The 22,654-nt window shown below is 45.5% G+C and overlaps 2 protein-coding genes across 4 annotated transcripts; one reads left to right on the top strand and one right to left on the bottom strand.

Moving 5' to 3' along the window:
• The first annotated feature begins 441 nt into the window (after nt 1-441).
• Nucleotides 442-4,960, top strand: NPFF (neuropeptide FF-amide peptide precursor). 3 transcript variants are annotated; one of them, XR_014491852.1, is made up of 4 exons: nt 442-595; nt 3,398-3,528; nt 4,169-4,477; nt 4,643-4,768. XR_014491852.1 is itself a non-coding variant. In XM_083357242.1 (3 exons), the coding sequence occupies exons 1-3, from the start codon at nt 452-454 to the stop codon at nt 4,266-4,268; spliced, it is 375 nt and encodes a 124-aa protein (XP_083213368.1). In that variant the 5' UTR covers nt 442-451; the 3' UTR covers nt 4,269-4,960. The 3 variants fall into 3 exon arrangements, 2 of the variants coding, with proteins under 2 accessions (XP_083213368.1, XP_083213367.1); XM_083357242.1 differs by having other exon boundaries at nt 4,169-4,960; XM_083357241.1 differs by lacking the exon at nt 4,169-4,477 and having other exon boundaries at nt 4,643-4,960.
• A 1,096-nt stretch (nt 4,961-6,056) lies between these two features.
• Nucleotides 6,057-20,776, bottom strand: TARBP2 (TARBP2 subunit of RISC loading complex; the record flags this gene model as incomplete). Its single annotated transcript, XM_083355046.1, has 9 exons — nt 6,057-6,562; nt 8,881-9,067; nt 10,986-11,113; nt 11,848-11,965; nt 14,097-14,169; nt 14,880-14,960; nt 16,581-16,686; nt 17,921-18,090; nt 20,547-20,776. 9 exons carry the CDS (start codon nt 20,774-20,776, stop codon nt 6,405-6,407), a joined length of 1,251 nt encoding a protein of 416 aa, XP_083211172.1. The 3' UTR covers nt 6,057-6,404.
• Between the last annotated feature and the right edge of the window lie 1,878 nt (nt 20,777-22,654).

Here is a 22,654-nt window from a genome sequence, read left to right on the forward strand (position 1 = left end):
GACCCATCAATCCAAGCCGCCTTGTTAAGCCGGCTGCAGGAGACGATGGGGGGGTGGGTCAGCGTCCCCAGCGCCGGCCTCAAGTTCCCCGGCGCTTCCCCACACACAAAACCATGGTAAACAAGCAATTAGCCGACGCGTCCCAACAGGGCCGAAAGAGCCATTTCGCCTGGATTTATCCTCGCAATAACGCACAAGCAGCCCCAGACGGCAGCGGCGCTCGCCTCCTTGTCAGGGACCATCGCGGTCCCTCTCCGCTCGTCACGGGGAGCTGCCGCAGGGCCCGCAGCGCACGGGCTGCCTCGCCAATGGTTGCCACCCCTGCCATCAATCCCGCCCCACGTCCCCCGGCTCTGGGATGGCTGGAGATATAAAGGCGCTGCCAGGAGAAGGGAAGCAGGACGGGGTGGGGAGCAGAGCGGAGCAGAGAGTTGAGGAGCGGGCCTCCACCATGGACGCTTCCCGCCTTTTGCTAGCGCTGGCCTTGCTCTCGGGGAGCCTGAGGCCGGGCCGGAGTCTCCAGGAGGAGCTGGGCTCCCAGGAGCTCTTGGCCGAAGAACCCAACGTCTACCCGGAGAGGTTTGTAGACTGGACGGTAAGTGGCCTTCCGCTTGCTTTTTGCCTCCGTCCCCGTCTTTCCTCGAAGGAAAGTTTTAGCCGCAGATGTGGCGTCCATTGCAAGCTTTCCTCCAGACCAGGGGTAGGCAACCTTGGCTCTTTTATGACTCGTGGACTTCAACTCCCAGAATTCCTGAGCCAGCCGTGCTGGCTCAGGAATTCTGGGAATTGAAGTCCACGAGTCATAAAAGAGCCAAGGTTGCCTACCCCTGCTCCAGACCTTAGACCGGCTGCATAGGTTGCCCTCCTGCTCCCATCACATTTCATCTTTACCGCCACGACCTTGTAAGGTGGGTTAAGGAGAGAGGCTAGCTTGAACTTGCCCAGAAGAAAGCTAGTATGCTAGAGATGTGCCAACTCCCGCTACCCACCACTATAGCCAGTCTGCCCCAACCTATGTACATCCATTCGAATGGGACAATTGCTTGTATCTTTCCTCCCAACAGAGCCAAGGCTGGAGATCTTGGCGTCAGCTAGCCAGTTTGGAGGTGAGAAAGTTAGCTAAAGCTCAACCAGGATAGGGGGGGAAAAAAGCACAACTGCGACAGGGTTATAGCTAATGGCCTTTGCTCATTTCTATTTCCCAGTCCTAACCATTTTTCTGATATTTTGGGAACTCCCCAAGAAGGATGAAGTGTGCAACCAAGATTTTCTTGTTTCTTCTATATTCTTCTTCTTATCTGCTATCAGGCATGGACCGGAGTAGGTGGTCTTAAGAAAGTAGTAATTAATTTTAGCGATAGTAAAGATTTGGGAGAATTCTATGGAGCTCTGTCAAAGGAGTATAGTAAACGTCTGCAAAATGTGTGGAATTATTTGTGTATTGGGACACTTTTATTTTGTGACCGTTTACCTTGTTTGCTGTATATACAACTTAGAATGCTGGAACTTGAGAATTTCGGGTTTTTTCTAAGCATGATTCCAGCAACAAAAGGCATAGGGAGGTTCAAGCTGGAGAATACGTTGCTGTTCGTCCTCATGCTAGTAACAAGCGTCCGTGTTTCCCTATGTATTGTGGACATGAGTTCTAATGAGTGACCACTTCATAAATAATATATGGTGTGTGTGTGTGTGTGCGCACACACACGCACACACTATCTTGTTTCCGATGTACCATACATTTTGTGGAAATATCTTTTTTTCCACAAGATATGTAGTTGGTAAATATGATCTTCAGGATGCCTTTTTAGAGGAATTCTGTTCTTTTTGTTATATGGCTGCTGTTGGAAAGGAACATAGGGAAAAAGTTCCCTTAACGAATCTTAAAACTGTCTTGCTGATCAGCGGGTGCCTTCAGCTGACTAGAATGAAAAGGCTTCTTTGCTTCCTGATGTCTTTATCTAAAGGCACTCTTGCAGCAAGAGAATTTCCAGATTGACATATTTTTTTATTTTTTATTTTAATCCCATTTATATCTTGCCCTTCTCCGAAGACTCAGGGCGGCTTACAATCTAAAGCACATATCAATGTGCTTAGCAATAGCCTTCATTCTATGTATATGCCTGCTTATCAGGGCTTTCACACACACCCCCAAGCGGCATTATTACAAAGTCAGCTTATTGCCCCCAACAATCTGGGTCCTCATTTTACCTACCTCGGAAGGATGGAAGGCTGAGTCAACCTTAAGCCTGGTGGGATGCGAACCTGCAATAATTGCAGGCAGCTGGTGTTACTTAAGGAGGCATTAGCTCACTGCTCCACCAAGGAGCAGTCATATTCTGATATGTCATATTCTGATATGGAAGCATCAGTTTACCCAAAATGTGTCCTTGCAAATTCAGGATTAATAGGCAGTCTTATAAAGGCTCATAGCATATTGGGGGCTGAAATAGAAGAGCTACAGATTCACTGTGTATTTTAAGAAACATGTAAACTGAGCAATAAAAAAACAATATAGCCAGGATCCAACTTAGAGTAATCTTTCTCTTGTTGTAGGTATTGGACAAAAAAATTAAACTAGAATGTACATTAAGATTTACATCTGAGGCAGCCTTGCCCAGCCTGATTGCCCTCCAGTTCAAAACCTATCATTGCTAACCTGGCTGGGGAGGATGGGAGCTGTAAACATATGCAGCTGGAAGATGCCAGTTTGTGGAAGGCTGATCAAAATCTGAAGGCAAGATATATTGGCTGGGTTTGCTTAACCTACTTAATGCATGTTGGGGTTTTGCACAGTACATTGACTAATACACTAACAACATTAGTTTTACCCAACACGCTAAACTTCCTATCTAAAAAGAATCTAATTAGGAGTAAAACTAACCAAGCTTAGCATGTTACGTGAATGCAACCATTTGATCTTTAACCTGGGTAGGCATATTGTGTGAATCCAGCCACTAGAGCAGAAGTCCCCAACCTTTTGGGCACCAGGGACCGGTTTCGTGGAGAGGTTTTTCCGCGGACCGGAGGGGGCGTGGTTTTGTGTGCTGCCTGCATCTTGCAGATGGGGCTATGCTTGTTTGTGCGGACCAGTTGCTGGCATGCCGCGGCCCCGTACTGGTCCATGGACCAGGGGTTGGGGACCCCTGCATTATAGCAAAAGCAATGGGAAGCAGCTGCCTTTATTTTGTTATGGTGCAGGACAGATCTTCTCCCATACGTAGGCCTTCACCTTGAAGCTACAGACAGCATGCAACATCTACATACGGTTCCTGCATAATAAGGGTGAGCTGTGGTTGTATTGGGTCTTCATCTGACCCATTGTACCTCTTAACCTTGGGGCAAACTCTCCTCCTGTCCAATTGCATGCTCTGATGAGCTCCAGGCTTTCTTCCCACAGCCACAAGAGGGTGAAGAGCACACTGGCCAGAGCTTACCTGACGATCATCTGCTGGACATCCTTCTCCGTACATTGTTCCATGCTGTGCAGAGACCGGGCCGCAGCCCTTCCTTCCTGTTCCAGCCACAGAGGTATGACTGATCACAGGTTTATTAAGCAGAACTACCGCATGTATTCAGGTGAAACAGGAGCAATTATGTTGACTTGATGTTTCTATGCAATTTCAAAGTTTCATTTCGGTCAGTTTTCTGGATTTAATTTGGAAAACATTTTTCCCAGTGGTTGCGTTAGAACATCCAGCTACGGTACTTTTCTGCCGCTTTACATCCAAATGGTGCACTATTCGCTTAGATTTCACTAACCTCTCATGATATCATACAGTGTAAATAAGAGGCAACAGCTTCATATTTTAGAGATAATTAAGGAAGAACAAGAGACAATGTGTAATTGCTATCCAAATAGAGCTTTCCAAACTCTGTTGTTTTTGCTGTTTTTATTCATTTTTATGTCCTTGCGTGTGACAGATGAACTAAGATCAAGTATTAGTCCCAGCCGTAGGAGAAAAATTAACCAGGATTGTTTTACTTTACTGAATTCCTGGTTTACACCTCTGCACAAACCAGGAATTGTGTTTGAAATAGACTGCCGATTGACTTCCTGTTGCGTTTATTCAGCAGTTGAATAGTGTTTGTGTAACATCCTGGCCTGAAACTAATAGCAAGCCAGAAATTGGGCAAAATGAAACTGAATTTTGGTTCATTCTTCCTCCAGGCTGTGCAGGGAAAAACATGGGGAAATCAGAACAGAATTCTTTATGCTTCTCTCATACGGTAGTTGTATGCTACCGTACATACAACTCCTGCCTTACTGATGCAAATGAATGCTGCCTGTCCAGTACAAAGCAGTACTGACTATGAAGTGCACTCAGAACTGAATGAATGAACGATCCATTTGCTGGCATACCCATTCACGTGTGCCTCCAACAAGGGATGGCTTTCATCTTTTCACCTTTCTGTCCTTTAAAAGAACTAATTACTTCCTGAACTGCAATCTAATTCACTTCAGAGCCAAGTGCTGGAGGCAAGTGATACCCCTAATTCTTTGCTTCTGAGCTTTTGATCAGCTACTGCTGGAGACAGAATGATTTATCAGAGGGAATATTGCTCCGATTTCCACCAAGAGGGCTCATTTTGTTCCCTTCAGGCACTGCATTGTGTTGCTCTCTGCTTCTGATCCTTTTCATAGGTTCGGCCGTGAAGCCAGGACCAGCAGTTTGAGAAGCACTGGGCGCATCAAACCACGGGCTTGGGATTCTCTGGCCCCTCAGTTTCTGAGTATGGCTGCCCCACAGCGTTTTGGCAAGAAAAAATGAAGCTGGAAGTCGCAACCTGGGAAAAATAAATGCCAAAAGTAATTGCCTCCTGGATCCTGGCAAACTGGACAGGAGCCTCACCTTAATTTTCTGCTTCTTTATTTGTCACTCAGCCTTAGCTGGTGGCCCATCCCTGTTAAGGGTCTGTATTTTATCTGTTGTCAACAATAATAAAACAACATTGGTACATCCTGGAGGATACTGCAGTCCTTTTGTCATGTAGATTATCCGGTAACTCTCTCTGCAATTGACCTCTTCAGCTACAACCCTTGATCTTCAGGATCATTGAACAAGGATGAGAGATGTACTTCAAAATATCTGTAAAGTTTTCTGTTTGAGAATGGTACTCAGTTCTAAGGGGGAAAATGAATGGCACAGTTGGAAAAAGAATTATGGTGAAAATTACATGTGCCTTCATAGATGAGTACATCTGTGGTAAGTGAAGTCTGCTCTTAGGCAAAGACTTCCTCTCCGTCTCTGTAAAATGCTAAAAATGTTTGTTGGTCAGAGTGGTGGTGGGTTATTGGCAACACCTGTGTGGGAGTGAACCTTTAAAACACTGCAAAATGTGGATTCTCCCCCAAATGGATTTTGCACAATGCATAGAATTCATTACACTGAAAGACTACTATCCTATGCTATACCACATATGGCCAAAGTAGCCGAATAATACAGCTGCTAGAATAAGGGGTATGTAGCCCAACATAACCTGTAAGCATCAGATTGAACCTGGCTGAGTGAGAAAAAAAACCAGTCGCTGTTTATGGGACCAATTACCTATTCAGATTCTTTCCTTGGGTTGGGACAGCTGCACACCTACAAAAATGAGTATTGGTTTGAGGAGACTGAAGACAATCTGAAGAAATTAACTAAAAGGCAAAATAACTTGAAACCCCGTTTTAAAAAAAGAAAAAAATATTTTTCTGGACATGAGAGAGAGGCTTGTGGGACAATTCAAAATTTCTTTCCAATATCGTGAGTGGTGGAAATTGACTTCCCAGATGTTGCCGGGCTCTACCTGGAGAAAGTATTTTGGGCAGTTGTAGTGGGATTCACAGCCTCAGACCCTCCCTTCTGAGAGCAAAGAAGCACGTGGGCAAGGGGATGCTAACTTTTCACCCTGGAGCGTGCATGACTATATCCAAAGTAGCAGAGATGACAAAATGGCTCAAACAGCCTAAAGGCTTCTGGATTATGGCATGTGGTGAGATTTGGGGGGGGGGTTACAGCTTTCTTGTATGTGCCTGCCTGATTCCTTTCAAGAACTGGGGATAAAATAGGACAACGTTTTATTTTTTTAAAAAAATCCTTTTTTTAATTGCGACTCCCAAACATGATAGAAATCACTTGGTGCTTATGTCCTGGAGACCAACAAGGGCGACCCCGAGTGAGGCAAAGAGGCAGGATAGCCCCCCAGGTGGGTTGTCCTTGCCCCTCAGAAAGCAAGGCTCCGTACACCCCATCACTGCTGCAAGTCCGGCCAACTTTTTCAAAGTCTTCCAGTTCAGCCAACCTCTGCCGACCCTCCACCCCTTCTTGCAGCCCCATCCAATCGCCTCCCTGTCACACCAATTCATGAGAGGAAGACAAAGCGGCCTCCTCAGTGGATCTGCAGCATTGTCAGATGCACGCCCCTCACTTGCCCCCAGCCATGATTCTGAGGTATTGAAGAGCATTGCGGGCAGCATCGGCACGGGCAGCACTGCGGGAATTGGCTGAACCGTGGCATACGGTGGCTGGCTGTGTAGAAAGCTCCACCAAGCACTGGTAAAGGCCACTTAAGCTCGTTTCATCTGTGAAGGGGGAAAAAAAAACCACCCCATTGTTACTCAAGCCAGGAAAACAGCAACCTGCTGCAACTACAGGTAATCCTTGATTTATAATCATTCATTCAGTGACTGTTCGGAAAAAAAAATAACTTATGACCCTTTTTCACACTTAACGACCATTGCAGCATCCCCATGATCAACATTTGGACGGTTCGCAAGTGGCTCATGTTTTATGATGGTTGCAGTGTCCCGGGGATCACGTGATTACCTTTTGCAGCCTCTGACAAGCAAAGTCAACAGGGAAGCCAGATACACTTAACCATGTTACTAACTTAAAAACTGCAATGATTCACTTACCAGCTGTGGCAAGAAAGGTTTAAAATGGGGCAAAACTCACTTAACAACTGATTGTTTAGCAACGGAAATTTTGGGCTCAATTGCAGTCGAAGGTCAAGGGCTACCTGTATACATTTTGTACCGTACTGGTTATTCTTAATTCAAATAAAAGTATTCTTCAAATAGAAGCAGAGCAACAGATACACAATATCTACAAATCTTCTGGCAATTAAAGCTTAAGATAACTGGAGGATAAAAAATTTTCTTAGCACATGGCTGTGGTAGTAAAAGAACTGATTTGTTCATCTAGTATGGTCAGTGGCAAATTATCTCAGCCTATCAAACTAAAGGGCAACCATTTGGTCCTGCTTTTGTGAGCTTCAGTGGGGACCTGATGGGTTACTGTAGCATGGAGTTGTTAACACAATAAGTGTTTAAATTGTGCTACGGCTGTGGACTCACCAGGTGGCCTAATGGAGGGATGGGGAACAAGCTGACTTCGAGATACTGATGAATTGCAAAATCTAGATGGCTTAGCTACTATGGACATGCTGAAGGATGCTCGGTGTTGCAATTCTCATCCAGAAGTCTGGGAAGGCAAACCTAATTCTCAAATGAAACACCAGGATATCCAATACGACAAAATGTCTAAACAAACACTAAAGTGATACTTAATTTTCCATTTCCGTCACCTCTTCTAATCTTAAATGTTTTGGGAAAACCCTACCTTCACAGACAGGTTGGCCAACTGTGTTTCTGTGGCACTGAAGTATACATATCCATTCTTGTTTTGAAAAGTGCTTTTAAAAATGGTATAACGTAATAATTCTAACTCAAATATAATTTTGCTTAGTGAGCTAGAATGGATATTTTAAAATGTCATTCTGCTCAAGAACAAATACACAATCCCTGCAGAGCTAAAGTCGATGTTATATAATAACCACTGCCCTTAAAAAAGCAAGCAGGAGTAGATTGCTTAAGCCAGGGGTGTCAAACTCAATTTCATTGAGGGCCACATCAGCATTGAAGTTGCCCTCAGGGGGCTGGGTGGGTGTGGCCTGGGTGGGCGTGGCCTACTGGGTGGGCGTGGCTAGAGTGCGTATGGCCTACTGGGTGGGCGTGGCCAGCTTTACATCGTTCTCATCAAGGGTGCCTATGGGGGCCTGGGCAGGAGTGGGACAGATCTGAGGGTCTCTGGCAGGAGGAGGGTCTCTGGGCCAGGGCCAAGGCAGTGGGGGACGTTCCCTCACTGTTTCCAGGATGGCTTCGCGGGCCGCATGAAACCACTGTCTGCCTTAAGCTCATAAGGTAATGGCGAATGCTTCATTGCACCAGAGTTAGAATGCGGTCGTTCCTAAAAGATCGCAGGACATACTTGCCAAAATAGACAAAGAAAGATTTGCCTGACTTGGTGATCACTTCAATATTTTCCTCTTTCCCATCTAATAAATATATACCTAAACTAAAGCAGGTCAACATTACCATGACTGTACTAAATTCCTGACCTTGTCTTGTTTGGGTCCCAAGTTGATACTTCTCTTACATGAAGCCAATCAGTGATGCGACCCAAGAAGATCCAAGCTCAGCCAGGTTCTCTCTGACTTTAAAGGATAAATCTAAGCTTGCCTGGCCTTATCTGCTTTCAGTCACCCAGCCATTGGGAAACACAATCTTGCATTTGTAAACAAATCAGGTCGTCCTCAGTTAGTGACCACAGTAGGAGCCGGCAACTCAATCGTTAAGCGAAGCAGCTGCTAAATGAAACCGCTCCTGTGCTTATGCTCTTACTTCAGCTCTGCTTTGCTTTACTTACTTCAGCTCTGCGAAGGCCCTGAAGGCAAGGATTGGTGGTAAAGTTACTTTTTCATCAGCACTGTGGAACTGTAAATGGTCAAGGAATGAAGCAGCCACTAAATGAGGACAGCCTTCAGCGCACAGGAGGGAGGAGAGAATTCACACGACCTTTATAGCTAACCACTCCCTCTAATCTCTGCCTCATTCCTTACCGATGTCAAGGTAGCTGATATCAAAACTCTGCTCTTCGGAGAGCTCCTTCAAGAGGTTGCAGAACCCGGAATTGAAGACCGAGTGGCTTTTCAGGTGAAGGATCTTCTCTCCCACTGAGTTGCGCAGAGAATCCCAGGTGCAGCCAGATCCCCGACTTTTCATCCCGTCCAGTTTGGCTCCTGCAATCTAAGTAGGAAAAAAAAAGCATTCAAGGAGGTTCTGCTGCTTTCGCAGATTTCAGCATGCCGTAAGTAGTTAGTAGACTTCCTTCTGCTCTTGCACAATTATCCCGGACTTTCCATCTTTGTTCTTGCTCTTGCAGCGCCAAGGGGAAATGCAACGTTGTCTTTGGGGGATCGATTCTTTGAACCCAGACCCCAGTGCTTTCTGGGAAATGCAGGCCAGTGGCTTCAGGTCAACGTCAGACCTTTAGAGGTCGATGGTTGGCAAATTGGTAGACAGTCTATATTCTTTCCTGGATTGGATGACTGAGCAGAATTCACCCTGAATATTTCGCTGCTTAAGGGAAAAACAAAGGTTTATCCCATCTCATTAAGAAGTAAACTGGTATTCAAATTTGAGCTGTGAAGTTGCCCAGCGTAGCACTTCCATTACCTTCTTCCTCTTCTTTTCTGCCTGTGTACTTCTGCCCAAACACAATATCCTGGGAAATGGAAGGCGAATCTTTAGCCTTGTTCTAACCATGAGTCAGAAGAGAAGAGAAGAATCCACCAGTCCTCAGCTGCACCTTCCAGGGAGACCAGTTTCTGCTGCTTTCTATCATATTGGTTGACTAGTTTCCCCAACTTGTTGAAAACAATGCATGGGATGTTTGCTCCTGGCTCGCAGAAAACCTCCAGATTTGCCACCAAATCGTACCTTTAGTGACAGAAACTGAGGGACAAGTCCTATTCATCTTGTGGGCCCACTGCACCTATTTTTGGACCAGCAGGACCTGACGGTGGAGCCCTAGTCACACCCACAAGCGGACTATTGCAACCTGCCTTACATGAAGGCTACCCTTGCAGACCACTCAAAAGCTGCAGCTGTTGGTCCAGGCTGCAACAGTGCAAGTTGTAATGGGCACGTCTCGATACTGTATGCCGAAATGTGGCAGAGCCACCAGCTGAAGGGGTGGAGTAAAGAGACATTCCAATTTGGGGGAGGAAACATCTGAGGTCAAACCCTCAGGTCAACATTTGCCATTCCCCCAAGGGAAGGCAGACAGTCTGGTGAGATTCTTGTCGTAAGTGATCAATAATAAAGTATCTATTTGGAACCATCCACGGGTGGCTCTGGTTGTTTGTGCCTGACACCATGGGACATCGTTGCTCTGCAAGCTGCAAAGGTTGCCATTAAGCTTCTAGGTACAATTCTGGTTACAACCTATACAGCCAGACAACTTGAGGGAATCACCTATCTCTTATGGTTTTTGCCTGTCTGGGATAAACAGCAGATAACTGAACAGAATGGATAATGCCCTAGGCTCCCTCAGTGAAACACCACGCACGGGGACCACGCTTTCTGTTGTGGTGCCTGCCCTCCGGAATGGCATCCCTCTAGAGACTCATGTGGCTCACACTTTGATTTTTCCCCAAGGCCTTGGGTTACGTTGGGTGCTGAGCCCTATAATAATTTCATTTGTTCAACGGATTGTCTTTTCCCAAGGTAGACGTGTGCTTTTTATTGTCTGGGTTTTTTTTACAGTTCAGAGGAGACAGATAGCTTTCTACATCCATAGAAGAGAAAATTCATTACTTTCTTGAGAAATTATTAACATCACTTAAAACCAATTTAGTTTTATACTCTTACCTAATTTTGGGGAGTGTGGCCCAGTTTTACATCCTTGAGATAGACTGAGGCTTGCGGCAAGTTACTAAAACTTTGCTGGCCTCACAATGCCAGGGTTGACATACGCTTCGGAATGCATCTGGGGCAGAATATTTGCTGTTTACTGAATTTTACATCTGCTCTCTGGAACAGATGTTTTGCATTTTTACAAGATTATCAGCGAACCGACTTCTTAATCTAATGAAAACACAGCAACATTTAGCGTGACTTTGGTCTCTTTTTTTCTATTTCTCATTGTCACTTCAAGACTCACAATAGAAAACTGGTCCTCTTCCATTTCGGCCTCACTCCCCTCTCGTGGATCCAGAGGAACATTGTGGATCCGAACCAGCATCTTTGCTGCAGCGTTGCGTTTGGCTAGTTTTTTGGAAGTGCCACTCCCTGGAGGCAAAGGAAAAGTTGGAATGGCAATTTGAAAACAGGACTGATATATTGATCCTAAACTAGATTCACCCCAAACTCCAAATCTACAGCCATAGGTTACAAAGACTTCTTTTTTTTAGGGCCTTATCAGCCAGCCCCCTGGAAGGCCTTTTACTGTACATTCCCATTATCTTTAATTGGGTGTACATGAGTGAAGGATGCTTTTGTGCTTTGCCTTTTGAGTTCCCCCATCTTGTTTTATAAGGGCACCAATCCTCCTTTCATTTAAGCCTGTTATTGGGAAGCTTCCCACCCTCTTAAAAAGCCTTAATAATTCCAATGGGATTGCTGAAAGAACAGGTCAGGACTGAGATCCACACAACAAGGAATTAAGATTAATCGTAGGTGGATTTAAGATTCTTTGCTAACATCTTATGACAGCTATTTTTTATTTAGCATACAACATATCATACATGGAGTTGCAATATATATTAGCATTTTGCCTACTTTAAAAAAACAATAAAATATGTACGTTAAAAGGATCTATATTCAGATGCCAATGTCTAGGCCATCTAACCATTGAAGCACAGCATCATTTATATGAAAAAAAAAAATCAGATACTGGACTGGTAAATCTCCTCGGCTTACAGACGGCCATGATGTGATCTACCATTTGATGTGGGACCCTGCAGTCACACCGAGGGGAGGATATTATGCCCCATTTATACAATGAGTACTTTATGATAGTATACCTATTTCAATAAACCTTTCAACACGACAGGTCATGGTGAATTCCTTGCGGTGTGCTGGCCCGGATTCCTGAGTGACGGTGTATTCTGGGAGTCGCCAGCCCTTCTGCACTACCAGTTCCTGGGGAAAGAGGCAGATTAGAAAAACATTCCCTTCCGGATTCTTAATGGGAGTGGCAGGTCCCGCCCCCGTTGTTATTTTGGTATATGTAAAGAAACAACGGACTGCATTTAGAAACCCCCTAGTACAATCCCAATTGAAGGTTGCATTAAGTTAGCCTAGGTTTGGCTGATAACTGAGAGAAGACTCAAGCCAGCATTAACTAATCTTTGCTATGGTCAAATGTAGTTACCATTTCTACAGGTTGGATCAAGGTAACTTGCAAAGCCACGGCCACAGTCAATAGCCATACCATATGAGCACTGAGAAAAATGATTGACCTTAGTGTTGACCTTCTGAGACGGGCTATGTGACTGATTTCATCGTATGTGACTGGTTTTATTCCTGAGCTGTAGCAAGCCCACGTTGCTTCTGAATGAAAAGCATGATCCCAAAAGACCCATACAAACTGATAGGCGGTTTTCCTAACATAGTTCTTAGGCCTCCTTCCAAAACCGCTCCACCATCTGAAAGTGTTGGAGAAGTACTGGGGAGAATCAAATGGATGTGACTACACGGTTGATTTCCCCATTCCTGCCCTCTGGATGTTGGCTAATGTCTCATTTTTTTAAAAAAAACGGGATCTTGAGAAGCGCTGAAATTATGTCAAATTCTCATCTGAGCAAAAGATGAAACGAAAGGAGAGGGCCTGAAGCGCCTGGCTTGCAGAATAGGATATAAATAAGAATCGGTGTCAAGACACGCGGCTTGCATGCCAGCAATATACCGTATTTTCCGGCGTATAAGACGACCCGGCGTATAAGACGACCCCCTACTTTTAAGAGGTTTTTCAAGGTTTTTTGTCTTATACGCCGGAAAATACTTACATGCCCTGCCCTCCCTGTCCGTCGCAGAGGAGGCGAAGGCCCGACTGGCCCCGCCGGCCCTCCCACTGCTCCCGCGCTTCTGCTGGCCCCCGAGACGCAGCGTTTCCCGGGCGGCAGGCAGCGCCGGAGGGCAGCCGCCACCCACCACAGCCGGCGCCCCTCCTGCTTCCCCCCCCAGGCCTTGAATTTCTCCCATTCGGCGCAGGGCGGGGCAGCTCCGCCCGCAGCCTCTTTTTCATGTGCTGCTTCCCTCTCACCGTCGGCCGAGGCGTGCTCGGCCCGGGCTCCCGGTCCCTCTTCCCGCCCGGCTTCCCGCCCTGCCCCTCATGGAGCTGGACTGGGCGTGCAGCCTCTCGGTGTGGCTGCTTTTCCTGGGCAGCCTGGCGGCTCCTGCGCTCCTGCTCCTGCGCTCGGACCTGTTGCTGAGCCGGCGGCTGCTGCTGCGCGTGGGGCTGCTGCCCCTCAGCGCCGCGCTCACGGCGGCTGCCTGCTGGCTCGTCTCGGCCAGCACCACCCGGCGGAAGCGCAGCGTCGGACGGGAGCAGGACTTCCCTGCCGGCTCCTGTCCGACGCTCTTAGGGAAGAGCGAGCCGGCAGGGAAGTCCTGCGTGCGCGCGCGTGTGCAGGACTTCCCTGCCGGTTCCCGTCTGACGCAAGGGAAGAGCGAGCCGGCAGGGAAGTCCTGCAAACGCACGCGCACGCAGGACTTCCCTGCCGGCTCCACGCTCTTTGCTCTTGAGGCAGCTGCTGCGTCAAGAGGGAAAAGCGAGCCGGCTCTTCCCTCTTGAGGCAGCAGCTGCCTCAAGAGCGAAGAGCGTCGGACGGGAGTCGGCAGGGTAGTCCTGCACACGCGCGCACTCCCCAGCTGCTAAGGAGCAGCCGGGGAGTGCGCACGTGCGCAGGACTGCCCTGCCAGCTCCCGCCAGACGCCACCCACTGATTTTCCTGCGTATAAGGCGACTGGGCGTATAAGACGACCCCCCAACTTTTGAGAAGATTTTCAGGGGTTCAAAAGTCGTCTTATACGCCGGAAAATACGGTAGATCGGCGGTTTCTATGACAAAGTCTGATGCTGAAAGAGGAAGCCACACTAGACTCTGCATCCACGTGAGGTCTCCCTTCCCTATCTTGGTGTCTACCCAACATGTGTTATAGGAGTTGAATTCAGTGCAGTGGGACAGTACCCAAACTGAGGAAAGATGATCAATGCTGTCAGCAGAAAGTACCCGAGCTTGCAATATATCACAGCCAAGAAAACTGCTTACCTGTAAGGCCCCAACTGGGTTGCACTCAGATTGTTGCGGGGACACTGGGGATTTTATATCCAGTGGAGAACTTCTAAGTAAAAGATGACACAATTTTTTTTAAAAAAAAAAGTTCTCCCCCAAAGAGTTGCTAACCCGCGTACCCCCACGCACACTCGCCCACTGCTAAGTAAAGGCACAGAAAAGTAGATCTTCCAGGGAGCTGCCTGAAGGGCCCTCAGAAAGGAAAGCTTTGCCTGCAATCTGCACCTGACTGGAAAGCAAAGCAAAAAACCAACCAATCTAGGCTGGAGGGAAAAATTCATTCTAGACAAAGAGGCGCCTTTTTACAAAAGGTGAACCAGACAGGAACCACTTGCTGCCGTTTCCAATGGCAAACCAGACCTGCCGACCTAATTTCAAAGTACCGAGTAGCAAATGAAACAAGTTCATTACATAATGTGTATCCCAGAGTGTATTCCAGTGTATTCCCTGTGTCGGCCCAATCCTTCCTACCTAGTGGCTACTGAGTGAGCTGGACCTCTGCTCCAGAAAAGCCATGCTGGCTTGGAATTCTAGAAGCTGAAATCTGAACCATCTCTAAAGAACATGGCAGGGAAGATTGTTGGGCATCTGTGAAGAGCAACAGGGGCAAAACGTCGGTGACAGGCACCAGGAACACACAGACTCTGAGAATCCAGCTTGTTCCAGCAGAGTTGCAATGTGCTTTAGGGAAACAGGAAGAGTCTAGAGACGTTGGGCAGCGCACCCTTCGTGTTTTCACTTCAGTGATTATCCCATTACCTTGGAGAGGCTGCTGGCAGGATGGGCACAGGCACAGCTACCGGAGCAATGGTCGGAGCCAAGGGCTCTAGAGAAAGAGAGCTTCAAAATACAAGGTGGAAATATTAAAGCACGCTCAGTAGCAGAAATCCACATAGTGGGAGGAAAAGCTTTTGAAATGAAGTCAGAGATTGCCAAACCTGAACTGCAGAATCTACTTTATTATTTTTGTCCTTCCAGAATATTTCCTCTACCCAAGCTTCCTTTTATTGCTTCAGGTATGCCCATTAAACGACTCTAATCCCATAATAGCTGATTTATACAAACTGCTAAGGCAAAGGTTCCTATCTGGTGTCTGGATCAAGGTGTTGTATGAACCCAGCCATTCTGTTAGTTTAGGGTTCAACGTATTGCAGGAACCCAGAAACTGAGTTAATTCAGTAGTTAATTCGGCTGATTAGTTGTGTGAGATAGCCCATGGATAAACTCAGTATTCATTCCGTAGCGCACAATATAACATCATAAAAAAAATGAACTCTCAAGAGAAGCTCAATGTGACTTGTGGCGTTTGATCAATGATATTTCATACTTTGGCCCAGTAAAAGCCAAGTATTGTGATGCAAAGTGAAGAAACATACATGTAAAAAGTTCAGAGTGCAGATTCTGGCACAAATGTTTTTTTAAAAAAATGTTTAGTATTTTTAACAGCGCAACAAATATATTGCAAACTTGCCTAATTCCAACACTTGGTTACAAATTTGTCAAAATGGACTAGTTTTCTTTGAGGAGCTTGCTTGTTTTCCTGCAGACATTTCATTATCCTAACTAGGTAACGTCATCAGTGCTACTGGAGTAACGAGTGCTGTTTGCTGTTGGTTTATATTCTGGTGTCTTGCCTATCTGGGTGGGTGGGGGCGCTCTTAGAGATTCTTTGGTTGTGCTGTTTACTAATGGCTCTTTGGCAGTTTCTTGACTGGGTATTGATTATTGGTCTGAAGGTGACCTTGGAATTAATCTATGCTGATCTGAGTGCTGATTACTGGTGGAGAGGTGCTGGAGTCTTTTTGTCTTTGGGGCTGATTTGACTGTCTCTTTTCCAGAATCTATAGATGTTGTTAAAGTCTGTGTGTCTCTTGATGGCTGATTTGTCAAGAGTGCCAGGCTTCTAGAAGTTCCCTGGCCTTTTTGGCTTTGGCCTGGTCTAGGATTGTCACATTTTCCCAATTGAAACTATGATTAAATCTGTCTACATGTTGCAAAATTAAAGAATTTTCATCATGTGTTTTGACTGCCAGTTGGTGTTCATGGATGCGTTCTACCAGTCTTCTTCTAGTTCCCTTTCAATAATGAGTAAATGCAGAATATTGGTGGAAATATAGCATTGTCAGTAGAATTATAATACTGTGGTAGAACAACCAATCTAGAGGCTTGCTCATCTGCGGGGGCAGGGAGAACAAAGAGATCATTTAAGCCCTTTAAATCTCTGCAGTCCTTTTGGCCTTTGGTCACTTGTTTAAATATACCACAAATGTTAGTATATCAGGGGCTTATTCAGCTGCCCATCATCACCAATAGTAAGAAAATCCTCACCTTTATCCAAGCGGGACACAAATTAAGCTTTTGAGATGAACAAAATATAAACAGTACTAGAGACAGAGGATGCCCAGATAGTTCTGAGCATCTGAGATCTCTAGAACCATCCCAAGCAGGCAAATCCCTCACCTGGCTTCATCCAGCGGTGTCTGTTCTAACATGTTTCCTCCCTTCAGGAGCCTAAGTGCAACTTCTGCTGCCTTGTGTTTGGCAGCCTTTTTGCTGGGTCCTTGGCCTGAGAATAGGAAGGAAGGAGAGACCGATACCAAGCCAAAGTCAGAACGAGAACTTGTAAGAGTGAAATATTTATTATATCCTGTCACTGTCCCACGGTAGGAATCAAAGAGGCATACACAGGGATCCCCGAAATTGATCACAGGCCTGGCCCAGCCCTACTTAGCTTTAGTAGGCAGGAGTTAAACAAGTTATAGGAGGGATTCCCAAACTGGGGCTCAGGACACTCCCCACCCATCCCAAGGAAGGATTGCAAATAACTTGGGGGAAGTCACACTTAAAAAAACCCACCCAAATAGACTTGTGCAGACAAAAGTAGGAGTATGGAAACTAATTCTGGGATTCCTTTCTTATTTTGCCTAGCATGATGTGCAACTGCAGTACAATCAAGTTGAAAAGCTGCTGTGACAGATCCATTAAAAATACATATTTTATTAAATGTTTATTTTATTACACGTAATATATTTATTCTTTATCCTATCCTGATATCAGTTAAATCATTAGTTTTATTCAGAGGGAAGTCACGCCTATTCACTGAACTATTCAGGGGGTCAAAGAATCACAACCTTGGAGAGGCACTGGGCTATTGTGAGTAGAGCTACCAGTTCTGGACTGCAAAAATCCACCAGCAACTCCCAGGGGACATTTGTATTTTTACAGGGAGGACCTGGGAGACCTATTGTTGCAGATGGTCTTTTAAGAATCATTCCCAAGTCTAAATGGCACAATTAGGCACAACTGGAGACCCAGGGAATTTAAAACACCAGCAAAATTTTATGGTTACAATATTTTTGCTTTCTCACATGCCCCCATAGATGCACATATCATCCACGCTTAGCCACATCCTTCTCAACTAGGCTGGCAAGCAGTAGCCAGAGAGACAGAAGTCTGGATCCAATTCAAAGAGTGGGCAGGCTTCAGGACCCCTTTTATTCTCCAAAGTCCTTGCTTTGTTAATTCATAAGTCTGGTAGTTGTTGGCAGGACTTGAGGAGGGATTGTCCGTGTGCTCAGGCCCAATTTCTTTGGTTTGGTTCAGGTGATGTTGTTTTCCCTTATGTTTTCTTTAAGGACTGAGTTCCTCCTTAATTACTTCCCCTAAGGATTTTTTAATAGTACTTAATTAAGTACCTACTTGATATTTAAGTATATCAGCTTCAGCCTAGTCTCAAAAAGACCAATGGAAAAATAAGGTAAACTGGTTCATCAGTATACTTATTCTTTACCGCAACTAACCGGTGCAGCTGATGTCACCAACTGTGACACGAAAGGTGAAGTTTGGCTGATGTGCTTGTCCTTCAGCTTTCAGTAGGTCATAGACGGGTGTTTTGCCTATGCGTGTCCCATACTCTTGTAGCAGGCTGATCGGGGTCTTGCCAGGATTGGACGCCAGCATTTGCTCTATACTGAGGAAAACATGGAGACTACGATGAGTTTTAGAGCTTATTCTTCCTTGTTTTCAGTGTTTCTGTATCTTCTGCGATCTCAAACACTAAGGCAGCGTTTCCCAGCTTGACACCCTCCAGATACTGTATGTTGGGAAACAACTTTGACTCCCCAGCGAGCACAAGTAAAGGCTATGCTACCAGAGGTGTGAAAAGGTGTAACTCGACATACAGGGGGGGGGGGGACCAGATTGAGGAAGACTATTCTATAGCAAAGAATGATCATCTTTCTTTCAACCCCATTCCAAAGTATCTCCATCTTTTATCACTGACAGAAGCAACTAAATTTCCATAGTGAGTTCCTCAGTGACAATAGGATTAAACTCCTCTTCAACAAAAGATTTACCACAAAATGAACTCTCCCATCCGTGTTCATCTGTTAGAAAAATTAAATGAGAATAAATTCAAGTAGACCAGAAACCACAAATTTGCACCCCTATGACTGCTTTGATTAAACATGGAGCGACTATTTAGTTCTAATGGTTGGAAATCTATATGACAACACGTAACCCTGTGTTTTGGAACCAACTGGATCACAGTCCAAGAAATTTATCTAAGCATATTTACCCATATAGTATGGCTGTATTACTATTATTCTTCTCATCTGTTTCACTACCTTCTTATTGGTATCATTATTATGAGTATTACTTTGTTATTATGATTATTATTACTTTGTAGTTTTGCATGTACACTGAGAGCTTATACACCAGAGACAAATTCCCCATGTGTCTAATCATTCTGGGCCAATAAAGTGTTCTATTTCTAATCAGTCCTATTCCTGCTTCTAAGACAGTAAGTTTGAAGATATCCTGGCAACAATATGGACTTAACTATACTGTTTTTCTTAAGTATGAGCTATCCTGGTGGTTTTTAAATCCAAAACCTACCAGGCCCATCCCTGCTTATCTTCTAAGCCCAGACAAGCGGCATGGGACCAGTATTTATATTTATTAAATTTTTATACCGCCCTTCTCAGGGCGGTGTACAGGGCAATAAATATAAAAACGAAGTACAAAAGTTTATTTATTTATTTGATTTATATAAAAAACAATTAAATATTATGCCCGAATATAAACAGTAATAAAAACCATGTTAAAACCCCAACCCTTAACCCATCAAACCAGGCCGGATTGCTCGAATAAATAAGTTTTTAGATCCCGCCGGAAGGAGCGAAGATCGGGGGGCCATCCAGAGCTCGACCGGCAAGCAGTTCCACAGGTCTGGCGTGCCCACAGAGAACGCCCTCCCCCTAGGGGCCACCAATCGACATTCTTTGATCGGAGGCACCCTGAGGAGGCCCTCTCTGTGGGAGCACACTGGACGGAGGGAAGTTGACGCCGGCCGCAGGTGTTGCCGTAGGTAATCCGGACCCATGCCATGTAGGGCTTTGTAAGTCATTACCAACACCTTGAATCTCACCCGGAGGGCAACCAGCAGCCAATGCAGCTCGTGGAGCAAAGGTGTAACATGGGAGTATCGGGAGACTCCCAGCACAACTCGCGTGGCTGCATTCTGCACCAGTTGGAGCCTCCGAGTGGTCTTCAAGGGCAGCCCCATGTAGAGAGCATTACAGTAGTCCAGACGAGAGGTCACGAGCGCATGAGTGACTGTACGCAAGGCATCCCGGTCCAGATAGGGCCGCAACTGGCGCACCAGGCGAACCTGGGCAAAGGCCCCCCTAGCCACAGCTCCAATATGCTCTTCTAAAGAGAGTACACACCACGACATTATACCTTATGAATTAACCACATCAATTAAATCTCTATCCCATGTACTAAAGAGAAAAATAGCAGATTCTGTTTAATTCAAAGCTCTGTCCCATCCTTCCCTGCTTGCTTGCCTTCTGCTGATCAGGAATGTCACACAGAACTCAAGCATCCCGTGACCCCAATATGGGACAGCAGCCATAACAAAGTTTAACCGTGCTGTGCCAAGCTTAGGCAGGACTTCAGTTCTCATAATCCTTAACCAGCAACATGTTGGGCGGCGTGGGGAGTCTGAGTTACTAAACTGTGTTGTGATGCGACTTCTGTAAACCTAACCAGATGGTTTCTTCCATGAATGCATGGATGCTGGTGATAGATATACATACACCATCTCTAGACAGATAGATAGATGATAGAGAGAGAGAGAGAGAGAGAGAGAGAGAGAGAGAGAGAGAGAGAGAGAGAGACAGACAGACAGACAGACAGACAGACAGACAGACAGACAGATAGATAGATCCAAGGCCCAGGATATCTCGCCAAAACACGCCTTATATTGCAGCATGGATTCCGATGGCAGACCGGGCCTTTGGACCGTTTGGATTGTCGCAACGGCACCCGAAACGCGTTCCGGGGGTGGGTGGGTAATCTGCAAGGGGCGGGGCTTGCCCCTTCGTCTCTTAGCAACGGCCCAAAAGAGGCGGTGTTATTCACCTGGGGAAGCTGCCGCAGCTCCTCACGCTCCCGCAAGGCTCCTCCGCCTCCTCCTCGCTCATTCCCTCCTCCTGCCCCGCCGCCGCCGCCACCACAACTCCTTCCACCCTCCAGCCCGGCTCACAAAGGCCGGGAGAGAGGAAGCGATAGTCTCCTGTCGCCTCGAAAACGCTACGAGGCGCATCCTGGAAGCTGGAGTCCACACGAAGACTACCGCCACAAGGCAACATGGACAAGAAGACTACGCATCCCGTGAGACCTTGCAGCATAGGGAGGCACAGAGTGGCTTCTCTTTCGATACGCTCCAATGCATTATGGTTGCTGCTGTGCACGCTGGGAGTCGTAGTTCTCCTGTTGTAATTTTCCAAGCTGTAACATTGGACTAGACATAAATATACCCCAAAGGATGCGGGCACGGTTCGAGGAGGAATAGTTTTGCTATTACAAGTACCATATCAATAATAATAATACATCAAGATGATTAAATGATCAAAACCTGCGTGGCATCACTTTTCAGCCCTAATCCCTTCTCACATCTCTTCCCCAAATGGTTAACAACGAAGGATGATCCTGCAGTTATAATTCCAACAAAGTCAGAAGTTTTGTTTAGTGGCTATGCTTGCATGGCACACTTACCCATGCTGCCCTTGTGGAGGTGGTACATAGCATTAACAATGCTAAAGATACGTTTCTCCCAAAATGGCTTGCAGTTTAAAACGTATAGACTGGGAATTTTAAAAAATCAGAGGTAAGAGATATCAGAAATATGACCTTAGTTACAATTCATTACTATTTTTTTTAGAAGAAGGCTGAATTTTTCACTTGGAAACAAAATCATAGGTTAGGTTGGAGGAGATGATACTGAACTTAGAGAAAACCTCTGTGCTATATTGTATATTGCACAACTTGTTCAGTTATATGCTGCTTAGGCACCAGGTCAGCATCGAACACAGGCAGCCAAATATTGTGACACATACTGTGCACAAGAAAGGATTTTGGTTCAGCTTATGGGTCATCTACAAGTCAGTATTTCTTTTATCCTTAGGACAACTTTGCCTATTAACTGATTTTAAAAAATAGAAGCAAGCACACTACAAAGTATGCGAGCCATTTTAATACATCTGGTTTCTCTGAGCTAAAGCTATCAGATAAACTGTCACTGTAAAAGTCAACCAGATTATTGCAGCTCAGATCAGGTAGTCTAGCTCAGTGATGGCGAACCTTTGGGGCTCAGCATGTTAAAAATTCAGAATATGCTTAACTTGACTCTGCTGACATGTCACCCCCCCACCCCCACACCACGCCTTCAAAGAGAAACAATTATTTATATATTTATTTATAGTTCAACCTACTTGTTCATACAAATGAAAAAACTGATTTCACACGAACACTGATAGTGCGCTCATTCTGGAGTCTGTGGTTGCAAATATCCTGTGCGCTTGCGCCTTGAAACTGAGCTTTGCTGCAATCTGTGCAGTGGTTGGAACACACCTGATCTGCATAGCTGTCATGTTTCTATCAAATTTTGTAAGTTGCTCTCTATTTCATGTCACCACCAATCACAATTCTGAAGAGATCATGTGCTGATACAAATGGGGAGAACCCATTTTAAGGTTTGTGTGGTGCAGGACCTCATATTTCTCGTAGTCATGCTCATTCAAACAGGGAAAATAGTTGTTAGATTTTGATGGATGCTGGCATGTCACCCCAAAACAAAGCATATCATAGATTCACCATCAGCTATAGAATGGTCTATATAGCTCATTCTCCAAATATGTTATTTTGCAACTCATAGTTCAGTAATCAGTTGCTCAGTTTTCAAGGAATATAGGGAGGGGGTTGTTAAAATGCATGTGTAAGGATATGAAACAGCCACATTTAGCCATGATTACAGGATAAATCTCACAAACCTCAGTGGTACCCAAGGGTGCCTTTCTTGATTAGTTTATTGGGATTCCCCTGAACGTATTGGTTCAAAGACGATGATTTCCAGCGAAACACGATATGAAATATTTGATAACTGCCAACTGTTATATGACAATCTGTGTACAAAATATCTAACAATCTGAACCTGTACATCTTTAGTCGTTAGTCCCATTGAACTTGCA

This window comes from Vipera ursinii (genome assembly GCF_947247035.1).
Source record: "Vipera ursinii genome assembly, chromosome: 2".
NCBI lineage: Eukaryota > Metazoa > Chordata > Lepidosauria > Squamata > Viperidae > Vipera > Vipera ursinii.